The sequence below is a fragment of the Mytilus californianus genome, unplaced genomic scaffold (assembly GCF_021869535.1).
Source record: "Mytilus californianus isolate M0D057914Y unplaced genomic scaffold, xbMytCali1.0.p SCAF_1, whole genome shotgun sequence".
In the NCBI taxonomy this organism is placed as follows: Eukaryota; Metazoa; Mollusca; class Bivalvia; order Mytilida; family Mytilidae; genus Mytilus; species Mytilus californianus.
The window spans coordinates 84080021-84098493 of record NW_026262581.1 but is presented as its reverse complement, the minus strand read 5'-3'; the positions used below and the strand labels follow the sequence as shown (position 1 = coordinate 84098493).

The following is an 18473-nucleotide window of genomic DNA, read 5'->3' as shown; positions in this document are numbered from 1 at the left end:
TTATATGTTAACAGCATTGTATACAAAATTTTCAGTATTGTCATTATATGCATTTGCTTCTATAATTGCAACAGCTTATAGTTTTTTTTTATCTTGTTCCACATTTTTTTTTAATTTATCTCAATTCAATAGACTGAACAACAGCACTATTATCAGTAACATAATTTGAATTAATAGATCCTGATTTTAGTTAAGTCACTAGTGATGCAAAGTAACTTTTAATTTGAGTAGGATTTAGCCATTCCTCCATCTTAAACATTATTTCTCCATTTTCATCGCCTGGTTTTCTCAGTTCATCTAACAGCGCAAAATAATTTGGGCGTTTCCCCGTTTTCTCACAATTAAAACATATCTCATTTAAATTTTTTTTAACTTTTGGTGAAAAGCGAATATTTGTCTTTTTGCCTTTTAGAGCAAATCCCTTATTTTTCATAACACTTCTTGTATATGACTGTGTAGCTGCACCCACTGTATGAATCAAATTTATTTGTCTATCCTGAACAGATTGAGTCATAGAAGCATATACTTCAACTGAAGCATCTAATTATTTCCAGATTTGTTTTGTGCTATATGAATGATTTCAACCAAGAATATGCTTTTCCAGATTTGTTGCTCAAGCAAAAGTTTTGTTACAAGAAAGATCGGGACAACAGAAAAGTTTAAATTTTGACTGTCACATACACTGGTTGGTTACTTTTCTTGAATAGTTGATTGTTCATTTGCTGTGTGGTGAATATTTACGGACGAATGTACTATTTTAGGATTAGAAACCTTCCTGGTTGTTTTAATATCTGTAAAGAGTTCATGGACCTGAAACATTAAATATATATATATATATATATACATGTATTGTCAAACATTCGTTGAACAAAATATTCAATAATATAAAATAATCATTCTGAGTGTATTTTAAGGCAATAGTCACATTACAAGGTCACCTACGAGCCATAGTTTAAAACTCAAACTTATTCTACCAGTACACCTGGTCCATGCTCTCAGTATATATATGTAATCGAAATAAATGTTGCTAGGCCAATCATTAAAGATTGACGTTAACATTCTATAATAGGTGACATGTAAAGGGTTTTTAAGGCGAGTATTCAATTGTACTTTCTATGATAATCACCTAGGATACATTTGTTATGTTTAAATTATGAATGCCAGCTCATAGATATTCTATGAGATGTACATTGAAAGTCCTTGCTTAATCCGGATTGATTGTTCGTACATATTTTGTAAAATCCAGGGATAATTTGAAAAACATAACAGAAGTTTACAATTTTTTTTCAGTGCATCCTTTTTGTACAATTCTTAATCAAATCTAATATTCTAATACTTACCTCCATATTAAACATGTTTAACACCCTTTCTTTAGAAAGGTTTTGGTCAGATATTCCTGATGTTCGTATAAGCTACAGTAAATAGTATCACGAACCAACTTGATAGGCCTTTTTTGCAACAATCCCGTTTGCAGTGAAAGCAAAATTGTTTAATACACTTATTCCATGAATTTTATTTGTAATCTTAGGCTCAGAAGCCTGATCAATAGAAACAAGACAAATATTTGTTTCTTTAACACCTCCATAGCTTTCACGGGCTTTTTCATGTCTTCTGCATTCAGAACATTGTGTCCTTCATTTGCAACCTTCAGGACTCTGTTTTACTGTCACACAAGTCTTTCCCTGATTGAGCCTCGATCAAATTGTATTCTTTGATTCTTAATGGGAATGCTGAGTTGTTCTACTGGATGAAGCTTAAAAGGTTCACACAGTGGTTACATGCAGCATTATCACTTTTAAGATTCATTTCTTCGAAAGACTGATTGTTACACTTGAGTTGTTCTAACAAATGAAGCAAATGTTTGCAATAGAGAACCATCCTTATGTCCCGTTTTCAAGTATGTGAATGTAACAGTTGAGATCTAACTCAAATTCTGACTGAGTCTTACGAAATTGTACAGGCAAAAACTTCATTGCCCAATTCATAATGATCACACCACTCTGATTTATATGTTAAATTCTTCAAAATATCATGTCTAGCAGCATCTTGATGCACAGTTCTTAATGGGTGCCTTTTCCATTCCAATAAATTCTCTGTTGCACTGTTAAAATTAAAGCCAATATAAACTTGTACCGATTCGTTAACTTGAACTTAAGACAGCTCTGTTGTAATAAGGTCAAGAACATTGTCAATCAGGCTGCATGTATCACAATTAGCTTTATTCTGATGTTCATAACTACACAAATGTAGAAGCAAAATAAAAAATTGATGGGTCACTTAACATGCTAAAAGCATATATAGTGCAGTGATCTTTACAACCATTTAATTTATTCAAATGTAGTTTGTACTCAAATTTCAAGTACTGATTAATTGCATGCAAATTTTCTTTCAATCTTTCCTCACTTTCATGACTTATACCAAAGGTCTCAAGTTTTGTCACCAGTTTTAGCAATGTGTCAATTGCTCCCATTTCACCAGAAGTTGTATTGTAAAGTCCTTGTTAAGCTTTTTGTTTAGATGCTGCACATACTTTGAGAATTTAAAGTTATTCACTTCACAATAGTTTTGGTATTTACTTATAATTCTTGCATTTATTACATTTCTTATTACTCTAGGAATTTCCATTTTTTCATTAGTTAATAACGTTAACATAGTTTGTTCAAAACCAATGATTGTCGAGTATAATGGATTCATAACGAAATCAATGGAATGTGCAAATCTTGGCTTTGTCAATTTAGTTTGGTAATTTTTGGGTAGATTTACAAAGTTTCCTGCCCGAACAAATAATGAATGTTTTCGAGCACTATCCATTTTCGCCAATGATAATCCAAGGATAATTTTTTGAAGTCTAGTATGGTAAAGTTGTTAACAATGAGAGAAATAATTTGGATCTGTGTATTTGAGTTACTAGCATTGTGGAAAGCATCAATTATGCATTTAGTAGTCGAATCAATGAAAACAAAATGTAAAAATTATCATTAAGGTAGTATGAGTGTTTAAAATAAAAATGATAGATTTTACTCAAACTTTGCACAGCTGATCCCTACAATATGTACAATGAAAATATAAAAAAAAAACAAAATGGGGGGTCACCGGCCATATAAGAGAATTATATGGACCTTAAAAAAATCATACATTTCTACATTTCTAGACTATTTTGTATAGATATATAGGGAAAACAGTCACCTTTAGCTGAAAGTCGTATTTTCATTAAAAAATATGATAAAAATTGCTCATATTTAAGAGATGAAGTACTTATATCATAAATTATAAAAAATGGAAAAAAAATATATAGGTCACCGTGCATATAAAAAAGAAAACCAATATTTTGTTTTGGTTTCCAAGAATTTGTTTTAGCAATATTCAATTCAGATATAGCTATTGACTCGAATAGTTGCAAAAAAGAAATGAAAGATTCTCCTCATACTTTGTCGACTTAAAACTTTATTACATGGGTATTTAAAAAACACAATAATATTTCGCGGTCACCAGCCATCTAAGACAGTTTTCACCAACTGACAAATAGGTGCAAATAGGCAAATTTCTCAATTAATATATAGGGAAAATGGACAAACAACTTCTTGGGGTGAATATTCACAGCAATAAAAATGACAGAAGTTCCTCATTTTTTATGATTGAAAATCCAGATGTCTTTTTTTTTGTAAAATTGGAATACAGTTTTGGAGTGACTGGCAATATAAGAGAATTATTCTGCTCCATATGACCAGTTTACCTTGGAAACGGACTGTAAATGCTATAATTAGGGCCCGGCCTACTGGCGGGTCGCCCTAGAGTAATCAGTCTGTCCGTCCGTCCGTCCGTCCGTTAAAAATTGTGTCCGCTCTATATCTAGAGAACCGTTATTCTTTCATTTAATACTTGACATGTATATTAACCAACACCAGATGATGTGCCATGATGTTTGTACAACTTCCTAGGTCAAAGTTCAAGGTCGAATACTTTGGTTTCAGTTGACAACCCGATGTCCTATGGTAAAGATCGTGTCCGCTCTATATCTTAAGAACCGTTATGATTTCAAAGTTTTTACTTGACATGTATATTAACCAACACCAGAGGGTGTGTCATGATGTTTGTACAACTTCCTAGGTCAAAGGTTAAGGTCAAAAACTTTGGTTTCAGGTGACAACCCCATGTCCTATGGTACAGATCATGTCCGCTCTATATCTTGAGAACCGTTATGATTTCAAAGTTTAAACTTGACATGTATATTAACCAACACTAGATGGTGTGTCATAATGTATGTACAACTTCCTTTGCTAAAAATAACACTTGAACTAAAAAAAAAACATAGAATAAAATCACTCTCAGCACATAACAAGACTATGTAATAACTAAAAAAAATGGTTCATATCAGCTTATCCATACAAATTGTTTACCACACGAAAACTGATGCTGATCATTGTCATTGTAGTCCTTAACACTTGCTGCAGAACTCATCTTTATGTCTTTTTTCCATCAATCCATACAACTGGCTTAGTTCTGTTCTCTTGTGAGTAATTATATGTGGAGATATTACTCCACCAGGACATGTTGTGTTATCAATCTGCAAGATAAAATAAACCAAGATAGTGAGATTGGCAACACAACAAATTTAAACCAATCAAATAATTCAATCTGATGTTTTTTGTCGAGCCTATGACTACTGACGTATGGTTTTCCACATGATAAAAATATTTACTGTAAATGAAGAATGGACTGTTTTATAAGTAAACACAAGAACTATTTAATCTAGTGAATACAGATACAGAACAAAGTTCCAACAATTTAAATGGCATAATTCTGGCTTGACAAGTAATGCGAAATAACATGTGTCTATTTCAAGAATTTTTTTTTGTTTTTTTATATTATATTTCTAAAATTAAAGGTAAAGTGCATCCGATGTACTGTTTAATAGCACATGTAACCTGCTCTAAGAGATTCGACCACTAACATCTTTAATAGTCAAATAGTAATCTGTTATTTACAGAGGGGCCATCAGAGATGGCTCCCATCTCAATGATGTCTAGTTCAGAAAGAGTTTTTACTAATTGAGAAGGTTTATATCAACAAATCTTCAGTTTCCATGATACTATAATATATTTGGAAACTGAAGATAAAGTACCATGTACAGATGAAAAAGTTGATTTTAGGAATTCCCCATTGTAAAACACGGACTTATCCATTTCTCCATTCAAATAGCACCAACATATCTCTGTAAATTTCCATTAGAATTAATCGAATCGTTGCTTGATTATTAAGTAGCATGTGTAGATGTGGAAAGAGCCTAAGTTTATTTTATCAAACAGACTTTTAGGTTTTCAATGGTAAAACAAGGACTTAGTTTTTTTCGAGTGCTCTATATCAGTATTATTTCTGAGGAGCATCACCCTGATGTATGCTGTAAAGGAGACATTTATCATACTGAATAGGCACAGATTTATGTGAGCATTTACCTATCCAGTTCCCCAGTTAGGCTGTTTTTAGTTCTTACTACTACATTTTAACCTACTTTCTAACTCTGTAGGGTTGTGTACAGGGTGGATGGGGAATGCTTTATACCCTTAATTTTATGAATGAGCAGCTGCGACATCCAGTACACATACCATATGTATATTTTGTTAATATGAAAATGGTATGAATATATAAAGATACGTACCTTTTTTTCTCACTAAACAATTCAAAATTTGGCGACTATGTTGAACGCATCTATTTCATCGAACTTGAGATAAAGGATACATCTAGATATTAACAATGAGGGACTGTTGAAAACAAAACATTACGATAAAAGAGATGATTTCAGTTTCCTAATTCTGAACATTTCATTTGTATGTTGCATCATTCCACAGCGCCTGCATACAGAGTATATATTCTCGTGATCGTATAATTGTAGAATGCGTTGTGTTATGAAGTGAGAAAAAGACGTCTATATAAATGAACGATTTAATGCTGGAATACAATGACGTTAACACATAGCAACCATGACGTTACATATAGACAGCGCTAACGCGTATAAGTACATGTATGATTCCTGCGGTACTTTGATAGTCTCTATTTCTCCTCGACAATATCTCCCAGTTAGTACGATATTTCATGGCTTGTATTTCCTATCATGATTTCCTTGATAGAGGGTTGCTGCTCACAAGGAAGCTATTTATTCAAGAGTTCTAAGTAGTGAGCTTGAAACCATCCCTACGTGAATTTTACGGACGCCATCACGCGTCGGTTGACCGTTATAGAATATCCGTTTCACAGATGATAGCGGATATGTTCCAAATGTCGTAACTGCATTCCCGTCCCCTTTTCCCAGAATGTGACGTTCCGAACTAGTCTTATTACCGGGTTTGTACTAACATGAGCAACACGACGGGTGCCACATGTGGAGCAGGATCTGCTTACCCTTCCGGAGCACATGTGAGCACCCCCGTTTTTGTTAGGTTCGTTGTGCTCATTCTTTAGTTTTCTATGTTGTGTTTTGTGTACTGTTGTTTTTCTGTTTGTCAGTTTGTCTGTGTATCTTTTCTTTTTTTTTTTCCATGGCGTTGTCAGTTTGTTTTCGACTAGTGAGTTTGAGTGTGCCTTTGCTATCTTTCGCCTTTCTTTTTATCATATAACTTTCAACAAGAAATAGAACTAATGCTTCAGGTACTTATGATATAAACAACAACCTAATCATATATTTCTTCTAAATTTCTGGCCCATATTACATATATCATCAAGCTTGAAATAATTACCAATACCACGGACTCTTCCTTATCACTCGATACAAAGAAAGGGTAAAGGGTAAAAACGGGTCACAGAAGAAAAAAAATCAAAGGAAAAAAAGTCACAAATTAAGTAGGAACAAAAAATTACAAATCTTATATAAAAATTAGGTTCATTTTTGTACAACCGTTGAATGGTATTTCGTTTCTTTTTTTCTTTTTTTACATTTATACGGAACTTTGAATAGTAAATAAAAAACACATTATTAAAAAAAAAAACCAAAAAAAATCTTTTAAGGCTTTAAGTCTTACAATCTGCCTAGACATTTTGTAGATGATTGACATGAAATATAAACAGTAAACTGAAGGCAGTTATTAATGATTAGTTACTAACCATCTGTTTAATTTTAGAAAAAAACTTGACATTTTCATGGTCAACATTTTGTTTATTATCTATGAAAATTTACTTAATTACAATAAGTACAGATGTTGAAATACCTTTCCCCTTCATTCGTGTGACTTTTTCCAATCATTAGAGACCTAGAATACATATACCGGAATATGATTCTGCCTGCACCTTAGTAAAAATCTATCAAAATTTATATATATTCAAAAATTTAATATAAAACCAAATTTACAATTTTTTATTATTGTGACTTTATTTCCTAAGATTTTTGATCTGTGACTATTTTCCTATGACTATTTTCATACATTAAAAGTAAGTGCCCCTTCTTTACCCCCATGGAGCCTTCCATAAAACCTATATCACAAAGTTTCTAAATAAATACACTAAGCGGACATGCCATCCAAACTTGTTGAGATGAAAAGACTTATTGTGATATAAACAAATCTGTGTTACAATCTGAACAAAAGAACAGAGTTCCAATGTCCCTCGCATTGCACATATCTTATCTACCCAAGGGTAATCCAAGGGCAATATTAAAAACAAAACATTTCGTTCTTTAAAATTCTTAACAAATATCTTAGAGAAATTAAGACTTGAGAGCAAATCATACAAAGCAATTTCGAATGTTATCTTATTTTTAAGGGACATATCTCTTTTAAAAATATTGATCGGAACGGTTTTTCGAACTTGTCCGAGACATTGCTGATATAAATCTTTGATATATATTTGATCAAAATCTGGCAAGAATTGTACACATGAGAGCACTAACAATGCAATTTTCCATATAATCAATATTTCCAATGGTATAACTCTTTTAAAAAAATAAATGATCGCCACTGATTTTCGAACTCGTCCGAGACATTGCTGTGATAACCTATGATATAAGTTTTAAAAAAATCTGGCAAGAATTGTACATGTGAGTGCGCTAACAAAACCGGACAGACAGACGCACGAATGGGCGCCCATTATTTTTATGTCCCCTGCAACGCGTCGCTCGGGGGACAATAATTACTTTTTAATTAGTGATGCTAAAATTGTGTAAACACTTACAATATAGCAATGAACAAAAATTGTTCAGTTGAATAGTCATTTCCTTCTATAATTTTTATCATTGTTTTTCCTAAATCTAAGTTATTTGTAGAAAACATTTAATAAACAATTTTTTTTTACATATCAACAGTCAAACCAATTTAATAAATTTTAGGAGGATTTTCTAAATTCTCATACTCTTATTGAAAAAATAAACATTTGTCTAAATGTGTGTTCTTGCTGTCCTAAGAGTTACTGGACTTATACTTTTATGAATTTATATAATTTTTAAAAATTATTACCAATATTGAATATTACCAAGTAGTGCCTATTATTACCCAGTAAAACCTGGACAATATTGATAAAACCCAGGTTTTTGCCAAACCTGTTTTGAAATGCCTTACATTATAGGTGTCATACACAGGCCTTTATAGGTGACTTTAATACAGTATTGGTATAATTGTAATTGTTGAAGTCTTTAAGGGTGACTTGTAGTTATAACATCATAGTGGATTAAGATAATAGGTAGAAAAATAAAATACTTTTCAACACTTGTTATATTTGAGTGGACATGTCAAATATTAAGGTCGATGCATAATGATATATACATGCACATTTAAGTCGAATTGTCAGATATTTCAGTGGACATGTCATATTATACATAAAAAATCTGGTTTCTTAAATTTTTAATTGGGATAATTAAATACCACTTTTTAATGTTTTATATACTTTAAACATGTTAAACATCAATCTATTGAGATAGAAAGTTAAATTGTGTACCAAACTGCTTGCGTTTGCTAAACTAGTGATTTAAAGATCATATATTTTGCAGATTCATTGTATAATGAAATTTAAATTTAGAAATGGGAAATATCCGATACAAATTTTCACTTTCAATGATGTATGTTTATATGTATTTCCAACATGTTAATGTTTAAATTCTTGGAAAATGCTATATTTTATTGGGATCAAACAAGCAATTTATTCATTTTCTGGAGGAGAAAAAAAATTCAAAAGTTGCTTCTATTGATCTAGACAAATGCACTTTCAATATTTGTGCTTAATTCAAATATTAAGATTTTTAGCACAGTAAATTTAAATATCCTATTTGGGCAATCATATCCAAAATGGGTTACTGCAACCCATGTGGAAGATTGGTCCAAACCTAATATAGGGAATGAAGAACATTAAGTAAATAAATTGGAGAGTCCTCAAGTTATGCCTTTTTGACAGTCCCCATTTTAGGAGTATATCTTGGAATTAACTTGGTCCTTTAGGCCCGGCCAGCTGAGGCATAGAAGCTGATTAAAACACTTGAAATCACTCGTCATCATACAAAAGCTTCATTGTAATGACTGTGTACATGAATGATGTTGTATGATGTTTACATGTAGTTACAGTCCTGAGGTTAGTCAGATCCCGAGTTTAAAGCATACTGTAGGCTAACCCCTACTTCAGAATGAGATGAAAATATAAGATTACCTACCCCTACTGGAAGTATCTGTCTTGTCTTTTACCAATACTGTTTACAAAGACTAGGACAAGCTCCTCGATCTGCATTCGATTTACTCTTCACGCAACGACCCTGATAAATGCAACGGATTTGTTTCTTTCTCCTTTGAATAACAAAATAATCTCTATGTGATTTACAAATAATTAAATTCAATTCTGTACTGTCAATGGAGAATATCCCAGTTCCATATAATATCAGAAAGGCTTCAAGGATGTTATAAAACTGCATACACTTATCTTGTATTTTCTTTGAGCACCGCAAAAGCGACAAATGTGGGTTTGTGCCCTTCTCACAGTAGAAGGGTTGGATTGAAGGACCACCAGAACATTCTGTGTTACTCAATTTTGAAAAGTTACAAGGATTGCTCATTTTGGTCTGCTGTTGTCATTATTGAAATAACCTTTCTGTACTTTATAATTGGAGACCTGATTCAGGGGAATTAACACTTGATGCACATATGTGTTATTTCTATAAGACGTGTAAAAATATCATTTTATTTTGATTCTTCTTATTTACTAGCATGTTTGATTTTGCAAATTAATATTTTAGCAATCTAATATTTTTTAAGGTTTTAAATTAATAATTATCGAGTAATTTCGAAATACTTAACAAAAAGAAAGGAGGCGAGGATGGGTGTTAGGATGTATTTTAACTGAAATTTTAAGGTATTTTAAACAATTTGCCATCAGTGGGTTTTTTATATTTTATATAACCAAGAACAAAATTTGCTACAAAAGATAATTAATTCAATTATTTTCTACATTTAAGCAGAACAAGGGAATCAGACTTAACGTAAAAATGAAATATATAAATATAGGCATCATGTACATAAAAGGCTGATAATGGAATTCTCATTATAAACCCAAAATTAGGTGGAAATGGCATTTATGGGTTTTAGATGTCTAAAGCTAAACCAACTTATGATGGTATTTCCGGCCTTTCGCATTGAAATATGCAATTTAGGTTTAAACATATAAGAACTGAAAAAATCAACCTCAGGAGGAAAATTTCAAACCACCCTTCTGGACAATTTTTACAATATTGCATGTTTTTATGTGAAACAAGCACTTAAGTCATTTGTATTTTTTCGGTCAATTTTTGAGGCTTGTCCACTGCAGGAAATCAGTACTGTTCAGACAACTCGCTTGCTATTAAAATCTGTTCAGTCAATGTTAAAACTGTTATGAATCAGTAGTTGTTATTCACCAGTACAAATAAAACAACATACTGAATTGTTAAAAGAAGCTCTTTGAACCGTACTGAATTGGCTGCAAGTGAATTATCTTAACCGTACGGAATCCACAAAAATCATTAAACAGATAATTGACTGAAAGACTGAACATGACTAAATTATTTGTTTTTGTTCAGACATTGAAGATAATGTAAAGAGCAAAGACGTTGCGCACGATGTTGGTACTACTTAGCGTTTCACGACGTTCCTCAAAATAAGGCGATTTCGACGATTTCAAAGAAAGTTTCAGGCGTTCAAGCATATTATTGATGATGTCAATTTACTGTTGTGAATTTGGTAACCGATTTCGGTTTGTCTGAAAAAATGCATAAATTTACAAATAAAACTCAAAGTGGTCGTATAGATATTTTTTTAATGAATTTCATTTACAGGAGTTGTCAGTCTTTCCAGGCCATAATTGATAATTTTCCTTTCGGCAGCAGTTCGCATTAATGAATCTGATACAATAATGTCCAAATTTACACAGATTTATTTTTAATATAAATTAGATTTTGAATTCATATTTTCCTATTTTTTGCATATTTATTCCTTTTGTTGCATTTCTTCCCGTTTCCGTTTCCTTTCTATATTTTATCATTTCCCGATGCTTTCTTTGTCGCAAAATATTTAGGAAGTTAAACATTTGGGACTCATGTTTTAAATTTTCTCATTCCCGTATATTTGTGGCATATCCTTTGTTTGTTATAATTACCAGCAATGGGTTTTCTCTATTTTATTTTATTAACCAAAAAAAATATACATGTTACTTTTGACGATTTAAAACTTGCAGATAGACAATGTTCCTTATATAAAACAAATATGCTATAAAAAAAAAACACTAAGATCCCGATACTTTTTTTATATCGATCTCATTTGGTCAACATTTGAATTTAAACTTAAACTATTCCTTTCTCATACATTGGTTGTATTGTAATTTATACATGTATTTTTATTTTCATTCGAATTAAACTGGAAACAAATAATTACGATATAAAATTAAAAATCAGAGCATGACATCAATTACGTTTTGCGAACGTTGGGACGAAACGGCTTTACTTTTTGAAACGATCTAAAAACCTTGTTGCCTAACGAAAAAATATTAAACACTATATTGTTTTAGAAGAAAAACAGAAAAACCTTTACCGCCAAGTTTTATTTTTTATAATCTAACTATGCTTATTTGATAGACAGCTGGTTAAAACCTCAATTTTAAAGAAAATACAGCGTTTTTTTCGTTGGGACAAGATGGCTATACATTTTGAAGTCATTACAATAGAAACTATACGCATGGTTTCCGGCAAAAAAATATCATGAACCATGAGAAAAGTAAAAAAACTTTTAAAATATAATAAGTATTTTTTCTCTCAGCTTTTTCCATTTCACGGTATAAATGCGCAAACCCGAAATATACTTACTTTGCATACGGTTGGACATTTTTCAGACCGTTTACAAAAATAACATTTTCCGGATTACGGTTTCAGTGATATTGATTTTGCTTTAACACGCGAATAATTATAACAATAGCAATATTATTGTGAAGTTTTACGATGATCAGAGAAAAAATACCGTAGGAGAGAAACGGAACTTTGATCTTTTGCACACAAAATGAAACGTTGGACATTACGTTTTTGCGTAAAAATGGGATAATTAAGTGTTATAATTCCTGGTATTTTAAATTTCGGTTCCTTTTTTTCTTTAATTTCAAGTCTAATGGAATGAATTCAATCAGAAATCACTATATTTTTATCGAACTGACCAGTCTACGTATTTATTTTTATGCTAATCTATAGCAAAATGGAATTGGTACCAACATCGTGCGCAAGGTCAAAATGATCCTTTCTAAGTGCTATATGTTTACTAATGTCATGCTGTTGGTTTTTCTTGTTTGAATTGTTTTGTTTAACATTTTGTCTCATCGATCGGAGTCTTCTATAGCTTTATATATGATGTTTGGTTTCTCATTGTTGAAGACCGTTCGATGATTTAAAGTGATTAGTTCAACTTGATGTGGTTGATAGTTGTCTCTATTACAGTCAAACAACATTATAAGTCTGATAACAAATTGTTTCAATACAAAATATTATGAATATTCATGCAGCATTTTTGGTATTCCTTGTTTTGAGGGAGTTTCATTTGTTACAAATAAGGTGTATCAGGTAGCAAGTAATTTTACCACGTACAATTTCTCACTATCTCGTTCTCTATAAAAATATTACCAGCTCAACACATCATCTGTATTTAATGTTTGTTTTTCAGTCAGTGTGTTTGATACTTTCTTAGTAGAAAGTAAATAATTACATGTACTTAGGAATTAGAGAGATATGTATTTTCCACAGCTTGTAGAGATGGTACGTTCGGGGGAAATTGTCTAAGAAAGTGTTCGGCAAATTGTATATCGGATCCTTGTAATCATGTAACAGGAGAATGCGAAAGATGTACCAACGGATGGAAAGGATTTAACTGCACAACAGGTTCGTTATAACATGTTTAACTGTGGATAAATACAACACGTTGGGGTTTGCATATCCCTTTGTTTCTTTCGCCTCTAGATCTTTTTGGGAAGAAAAATATTTATATATTATAACATGACATTTCCTTAAATCTGATTACAATTATTTGTTAAGATCTACTTATCTTTATTTTAGTCTTTTGAAACGGAAAACAAAATTAAAAACTAATCAAATAAGAACATGGTTACAAAATATCTATTTTAAGAGGATTTTTTTTTTTTTTTTTTTTAATTTCTTTGTTTTAATATGAAGTATTTCTTCTAAAAATTAGGCGATATTCTTAACAGCCCAAGGACTACAAGTGGTTATCTTGATTCGTAATTAAGAGAGACTCAACAAGTTTGGTGGAAAGATTGTAGTTTTCAAACAAATAGTTTTAAGTCACGGTCAAAATTCAAATCAAGTTGTTTTCCCAATCTTTCGTTTCTAAATCATTAAGACGATGAGTTATTTTACTATATTGCTCGATACATTTATAATGGAAGTTGGTATGTTGATAAAACGTATACATTTAATAGAAAGGATATTAAGTAGATGTTGGTACCAGTGTACTCGAGGAGTTTATTTGCATAGAAACATCTGTAATTAATTTTACACAAAGCATTTCGGCTCTTGTGAACACAATGATTGATAACGTCCTTCAGATCAAGTACAAAAAAATGAGTTTTATTTGTTAGTTTTTGTAACGGCGACATTTTTTTCTCATAATGTTTCAATCTGATTAAGAATAAGAATTATCATATCGATTGTGATAATATATATTTCTCTTCTCGAGACAATCTAAATCTCCTTCTCTAATTATGATCTAACTGTGTGTAGAAAAACTTTATTTTCTGCTAAAAAATAGGCTCTTTAGATGTGATGTCATCAGATATGATCGCCCTTTGGCGTGACATTGAATTAAAGAAAAATAATCAACCGGTCGGGAAAATAATAAATCAGGGAAGAAAGAAAAAAATATTTAAACCATTGTCGTGACGTCAGCCTATTCATTTACCGTGGATTCTTTTTCTAGAATAAACGCTTTCTAAATCTGTGGCTGAAATGGATTCACCAAATTATATTTAATTGTTTCCTTTTTGTGTCTAGGGTGCAACATGTGGAGCAGGATCTGCTTACCCTTCCGGAGCACCTGAGATCACCCCCAGTTTTTGGTGGGGTTCGTGTTGCTTAGTCTTTGGTTGTCTATGTTGTGTCATCTGTACTATTATTTGTCTGTTTGTCTTTTTATTTTTGGTCATGGCGTTGTCAGTTTGTTTTCGATCTATGAGTTTAACTGTCCCTCTGGTATCGTTCGTCCCTCTTTCATTAAGTTTGAATTAGCTAATTTACTGATTTCTGTTCACTAATGGAAATAATTTAAAAACTTGCCCTTAGTTTTTGTAATTTTTATATGCCTTCACTGGGAATCGAACCCGTCCTTGAAATCTGTTATGTGTGACTGACATCAACATATCGACGAAACTTCTCGGCTACTAATTGGTTACAATTTAAATGTCTATTTTTTATTGATATAAATGAACATATGATATACATCGGTACAACGGACACACAGGGCTTGTACCTTTATATTTACATAAAAGGCAATCGTTTAGTATAAGTTGGTAGCCGCGAGGTTAGCATGGTTAAGATCAATGAGTTATAGAGTCAAGTTAAAGGTAGGGACTTGTCGGTTTAGGTTCGGATCCCTGTATTCTCTTTGTTGTCACTATTCTTTAGTTTTTCTGTTTTTTTCTTATTTTGTATGTAATTGTGGATATTTTTGTAATAATAGCGAGTTTTACCGTTTATTTTTGGATTATTATTGGCTATTTCACATATTTGAAACGAAAATGACTAAATTCAATTTGTCCATTTTTGTTTTATAAATATAGTAAGATTTCATCTGTTTTACTGCATAATTTTGCAAATGTTTATTCGCAAATTCCTATGCGAGTAAATCATGATGTGTCTAGAATTAGGCTTCTTGCTAGAAATTTCGGTAACATACTTATTATATATACTTTTATATATGCTGTTTGGTCAGGTTGTTGTCTCTTTGACACATTCCCCATTTCCATTCTCAATTTTATTAGAAATAAGTTCGAATATGTCTTATTTTGTAAACACAGATAATATTCAGATGCCTGATAATTTAAAGGCAGACGTGTTGTGTTATATTTGCATTTTTCTAACCAATTAGTTGTGATCTTATATTTATTAATGCATCGTTGAACCTGATAACAGGGTTATTTATACTCACTTACAATACCTTCTAATTAAGAAAAGGCTTTAATTTTGAAAAGACATTAACACAATAGTTTAAGTTATAGATACAATGGATAAGCGTTGATTCATGAAAAACGAACCATTCGCCCTCCGGGCTCATGGTTTCTTTTCAAGAATCAACGCTTATTCATTGTATCTAAATTACAGAGTCTACCACAACAGCAACCGTGAGAATATATGTCTCCATTCCAGATAGTTAATTTTGTATTTTTTAAACGCAAAGCTTGCCAATCTTTTTTTTTTTAAATTTGAACGTTAACTGTCGACAGTGAAAACATATCGTATTACACGAGATTCGTTGGTGTAATTTGTTTCTCTGATGGTTTTTAGAAGATATGCAGATAAACTGCCAAACAATGTGTTTTTTCTATTAAACCTCATCAGAGATGGTGAGCTTTTCTTATCACTTGGCGTCCGTCGTCGTCGTCATTCGTCATTAACTTTTACAAAAATCTTCTCCTCTGAAACTACTGGGTCAAATTTAACCAAACTTGGCCACAATCATTTTTGGGGTATCTAGTTTAAAAAAGTGTCCGATGACCACGCGTGCCAACCAAGATGGCTGACATGGCATAAAATAGAACAACGGGGTAAAATGCAAGTTGTTCTGTCTATTATTTTGAAAACCGTTATAGATATTAATAAATATATATTAATATTATTTAAAGTTATAAATAGAGAAAATGCGACCATAGCAAAAATGTTCCGAATGTTGAGCTCTACCAATTGTTTATTAATGTCAAAACTGTCAGATGACTTCTTATTTGAGTTATTGCCCTTAAATGACAAAATTTACCATTTTGTTTCTTCTTTTTTGCCTATAATCTTGAAAACTATTATAGATAGAGAGAAACTTTAAACTGAAAAAATTACCAGGAAAACAAACTACAAACAAGTTTTGCGGTCGAAAACGTCAGTCAACTCCTTATTAGAGTTATTACCCTTTGATGACGATTTTTACCAATTCTGTGCGTTTTTGCCTCATACGATGTATCTTAAAAATCATAATTAGATAGATAGAAACTTTAATAAGCAAAAAAAAAATTATTAGCGATATAAGATCTACAATTTAGACATATGGAGGGAATCGTCCGAAGACTCCTTATTGGAGTAATTGCCCTTTAATGACGAGAGAAACTATAAAAAAATAATGATCAGCAATACAAGATCAACAAAACAGAGATTTTTTTTAATGAATTCTATTCTCTTCTACAATGTTGGAGAGTGTCCTTTGTTGAATATGCACATAGACCAAGGTGAGCGACACAGGCTCTTTTGAGCCACTAGTTCAAATCATTGTAGAAAATTCAGTAGAAAGCAAAAAATGTGACGTCATAAATGAATATTTATCAATGCGGAAATAAGATCAAGCGTTGATGATAAAAAAAAATCAACTGGTCGGGAAAAGTATAAATTGGTTTAGAATTAGAGGAAAAAAATACAATGTTTATATACTGCATATAAAATTAAAAATGTTGGAGCTGCAAATATGCAATTGTTTGATAAATACACTAACTAAGCAATGGACAGTCAACAAATAGAGTAGGGATTATACGGGGGTTTTGATAAAATCATTTTTTACAAAAATGACATACAACCATTGGCCTATCTTTAATTTCTTAAACACTAAAAAAAAAGACATTTTAACATGAGCACATTATTCTATCCAAACTAAGATAGCGCAAGGATCAAATTCCCTTATATGTTCGTTTTACTTATTATTGAAATTAAATGTAGTAAGCATATAAGAAAAAATAAGACTAAAAAAGTTATATTTGCTCCATATTTTAACTTTACTTTTGACTTTTGATTTCTGTTTCCTAATCAATAGTGTGTACAATATCAGTTGAGGTAACAATAAATTGATTAAAAGCGTATACTTCAGAATTCATGTTCTTACTGAAGAAAAAAGGGAAGTATTTTTTGGAGCAACCTATTGCAAGGTGAAATCTCTGATACTGTCTACAGTATGTCCTCTTTTTCCAGTTGCAGTCGAAAATCTTGTCCTTTAACTTAATCGACCCATTTTCGTTTATTCGTCTCGGTCTAGCGAAATTACATAGAACACTGTTCCCCAGAAGAATTTCAAACAAAATTAATCAATCTAACAAACCTACTTTTTGTATCTAAAAATACTGAAACTCTTTTGCGTCGACGTTTTTACCCTTAAACAATCCACTCATAATACTCATCGTTGTTTTCGATTTCGCGCCTAGGAGGGATTGATGTTTAATGCCCAGTGGCAAATTAAGATCATAATCTGGACGATAACATGTTAATGCAATATGAACATTAACCCAACGTTGTATTAGCCGACACGCTTGGCGGTATTTTGTTCGTGCTTGTTCAAAACATGATATGTCATGTCATGTCAGTCTAGCCGTACACAATAATCCGACTCCTAGCCTACTATTCTTTGCTCTAACTCTAAATGCTACGAGCTTATCGGAAAAGCAGCAAATGTCAATTCTAATTCTTGGTTTGACCGTCTGCAAATATTGTGCTACTGTAAGTGATGTTAGTATTGCTCATGATACGGAACTGTGCGTGTTTGGATATTACATCTGATAACAAAACGTATTGATAATTCACTTTTTCAGAATGCAGCAAAGGAAAATTTGGGTTGGATTGTTCTGAATCTTGTGATGGTTGTATTGAAAGTACATGTGATCGTTTTAATGGTGAATGTGTTGATAATAGTGGATGTAAACCAGGTTATGAGAATGGACGATACTGTAATAAGAGTAAGTAATGCTTGCTTATAATACTTTTAATAATAATTATAAAAGACCAATGTTATAATTCAGATTATTAA

The 18473-nt window shown here is 31.7% G+C and overlaps 1 protein-coding gene across 1 annotated transcript in view; it reads left to right on the top strand.

Annotated features, from left to right (window-relative positions):
* The window catches only part of LOC127738209 (multiple epidermal growth factor-like domains protein 10), a 59324-nt gene that overhangs the window by 18190 nt on the left and 22661 nt on the right, over window positions 1-18473 (top strand). Inside the window, exons 4-5 of the mRNA XM_052249381.1 lie at window positions 13217-13351; window positions 18259-18402. Coding sequence (XP_052105341.1) covers window positions 13217-13351; window positions 18259-18402 — 279 coding nt within the window. The remainder of the gene's footprint in view (window positions 1-13216; window positions 13352-18258; window positions 18403-18473) is intronic.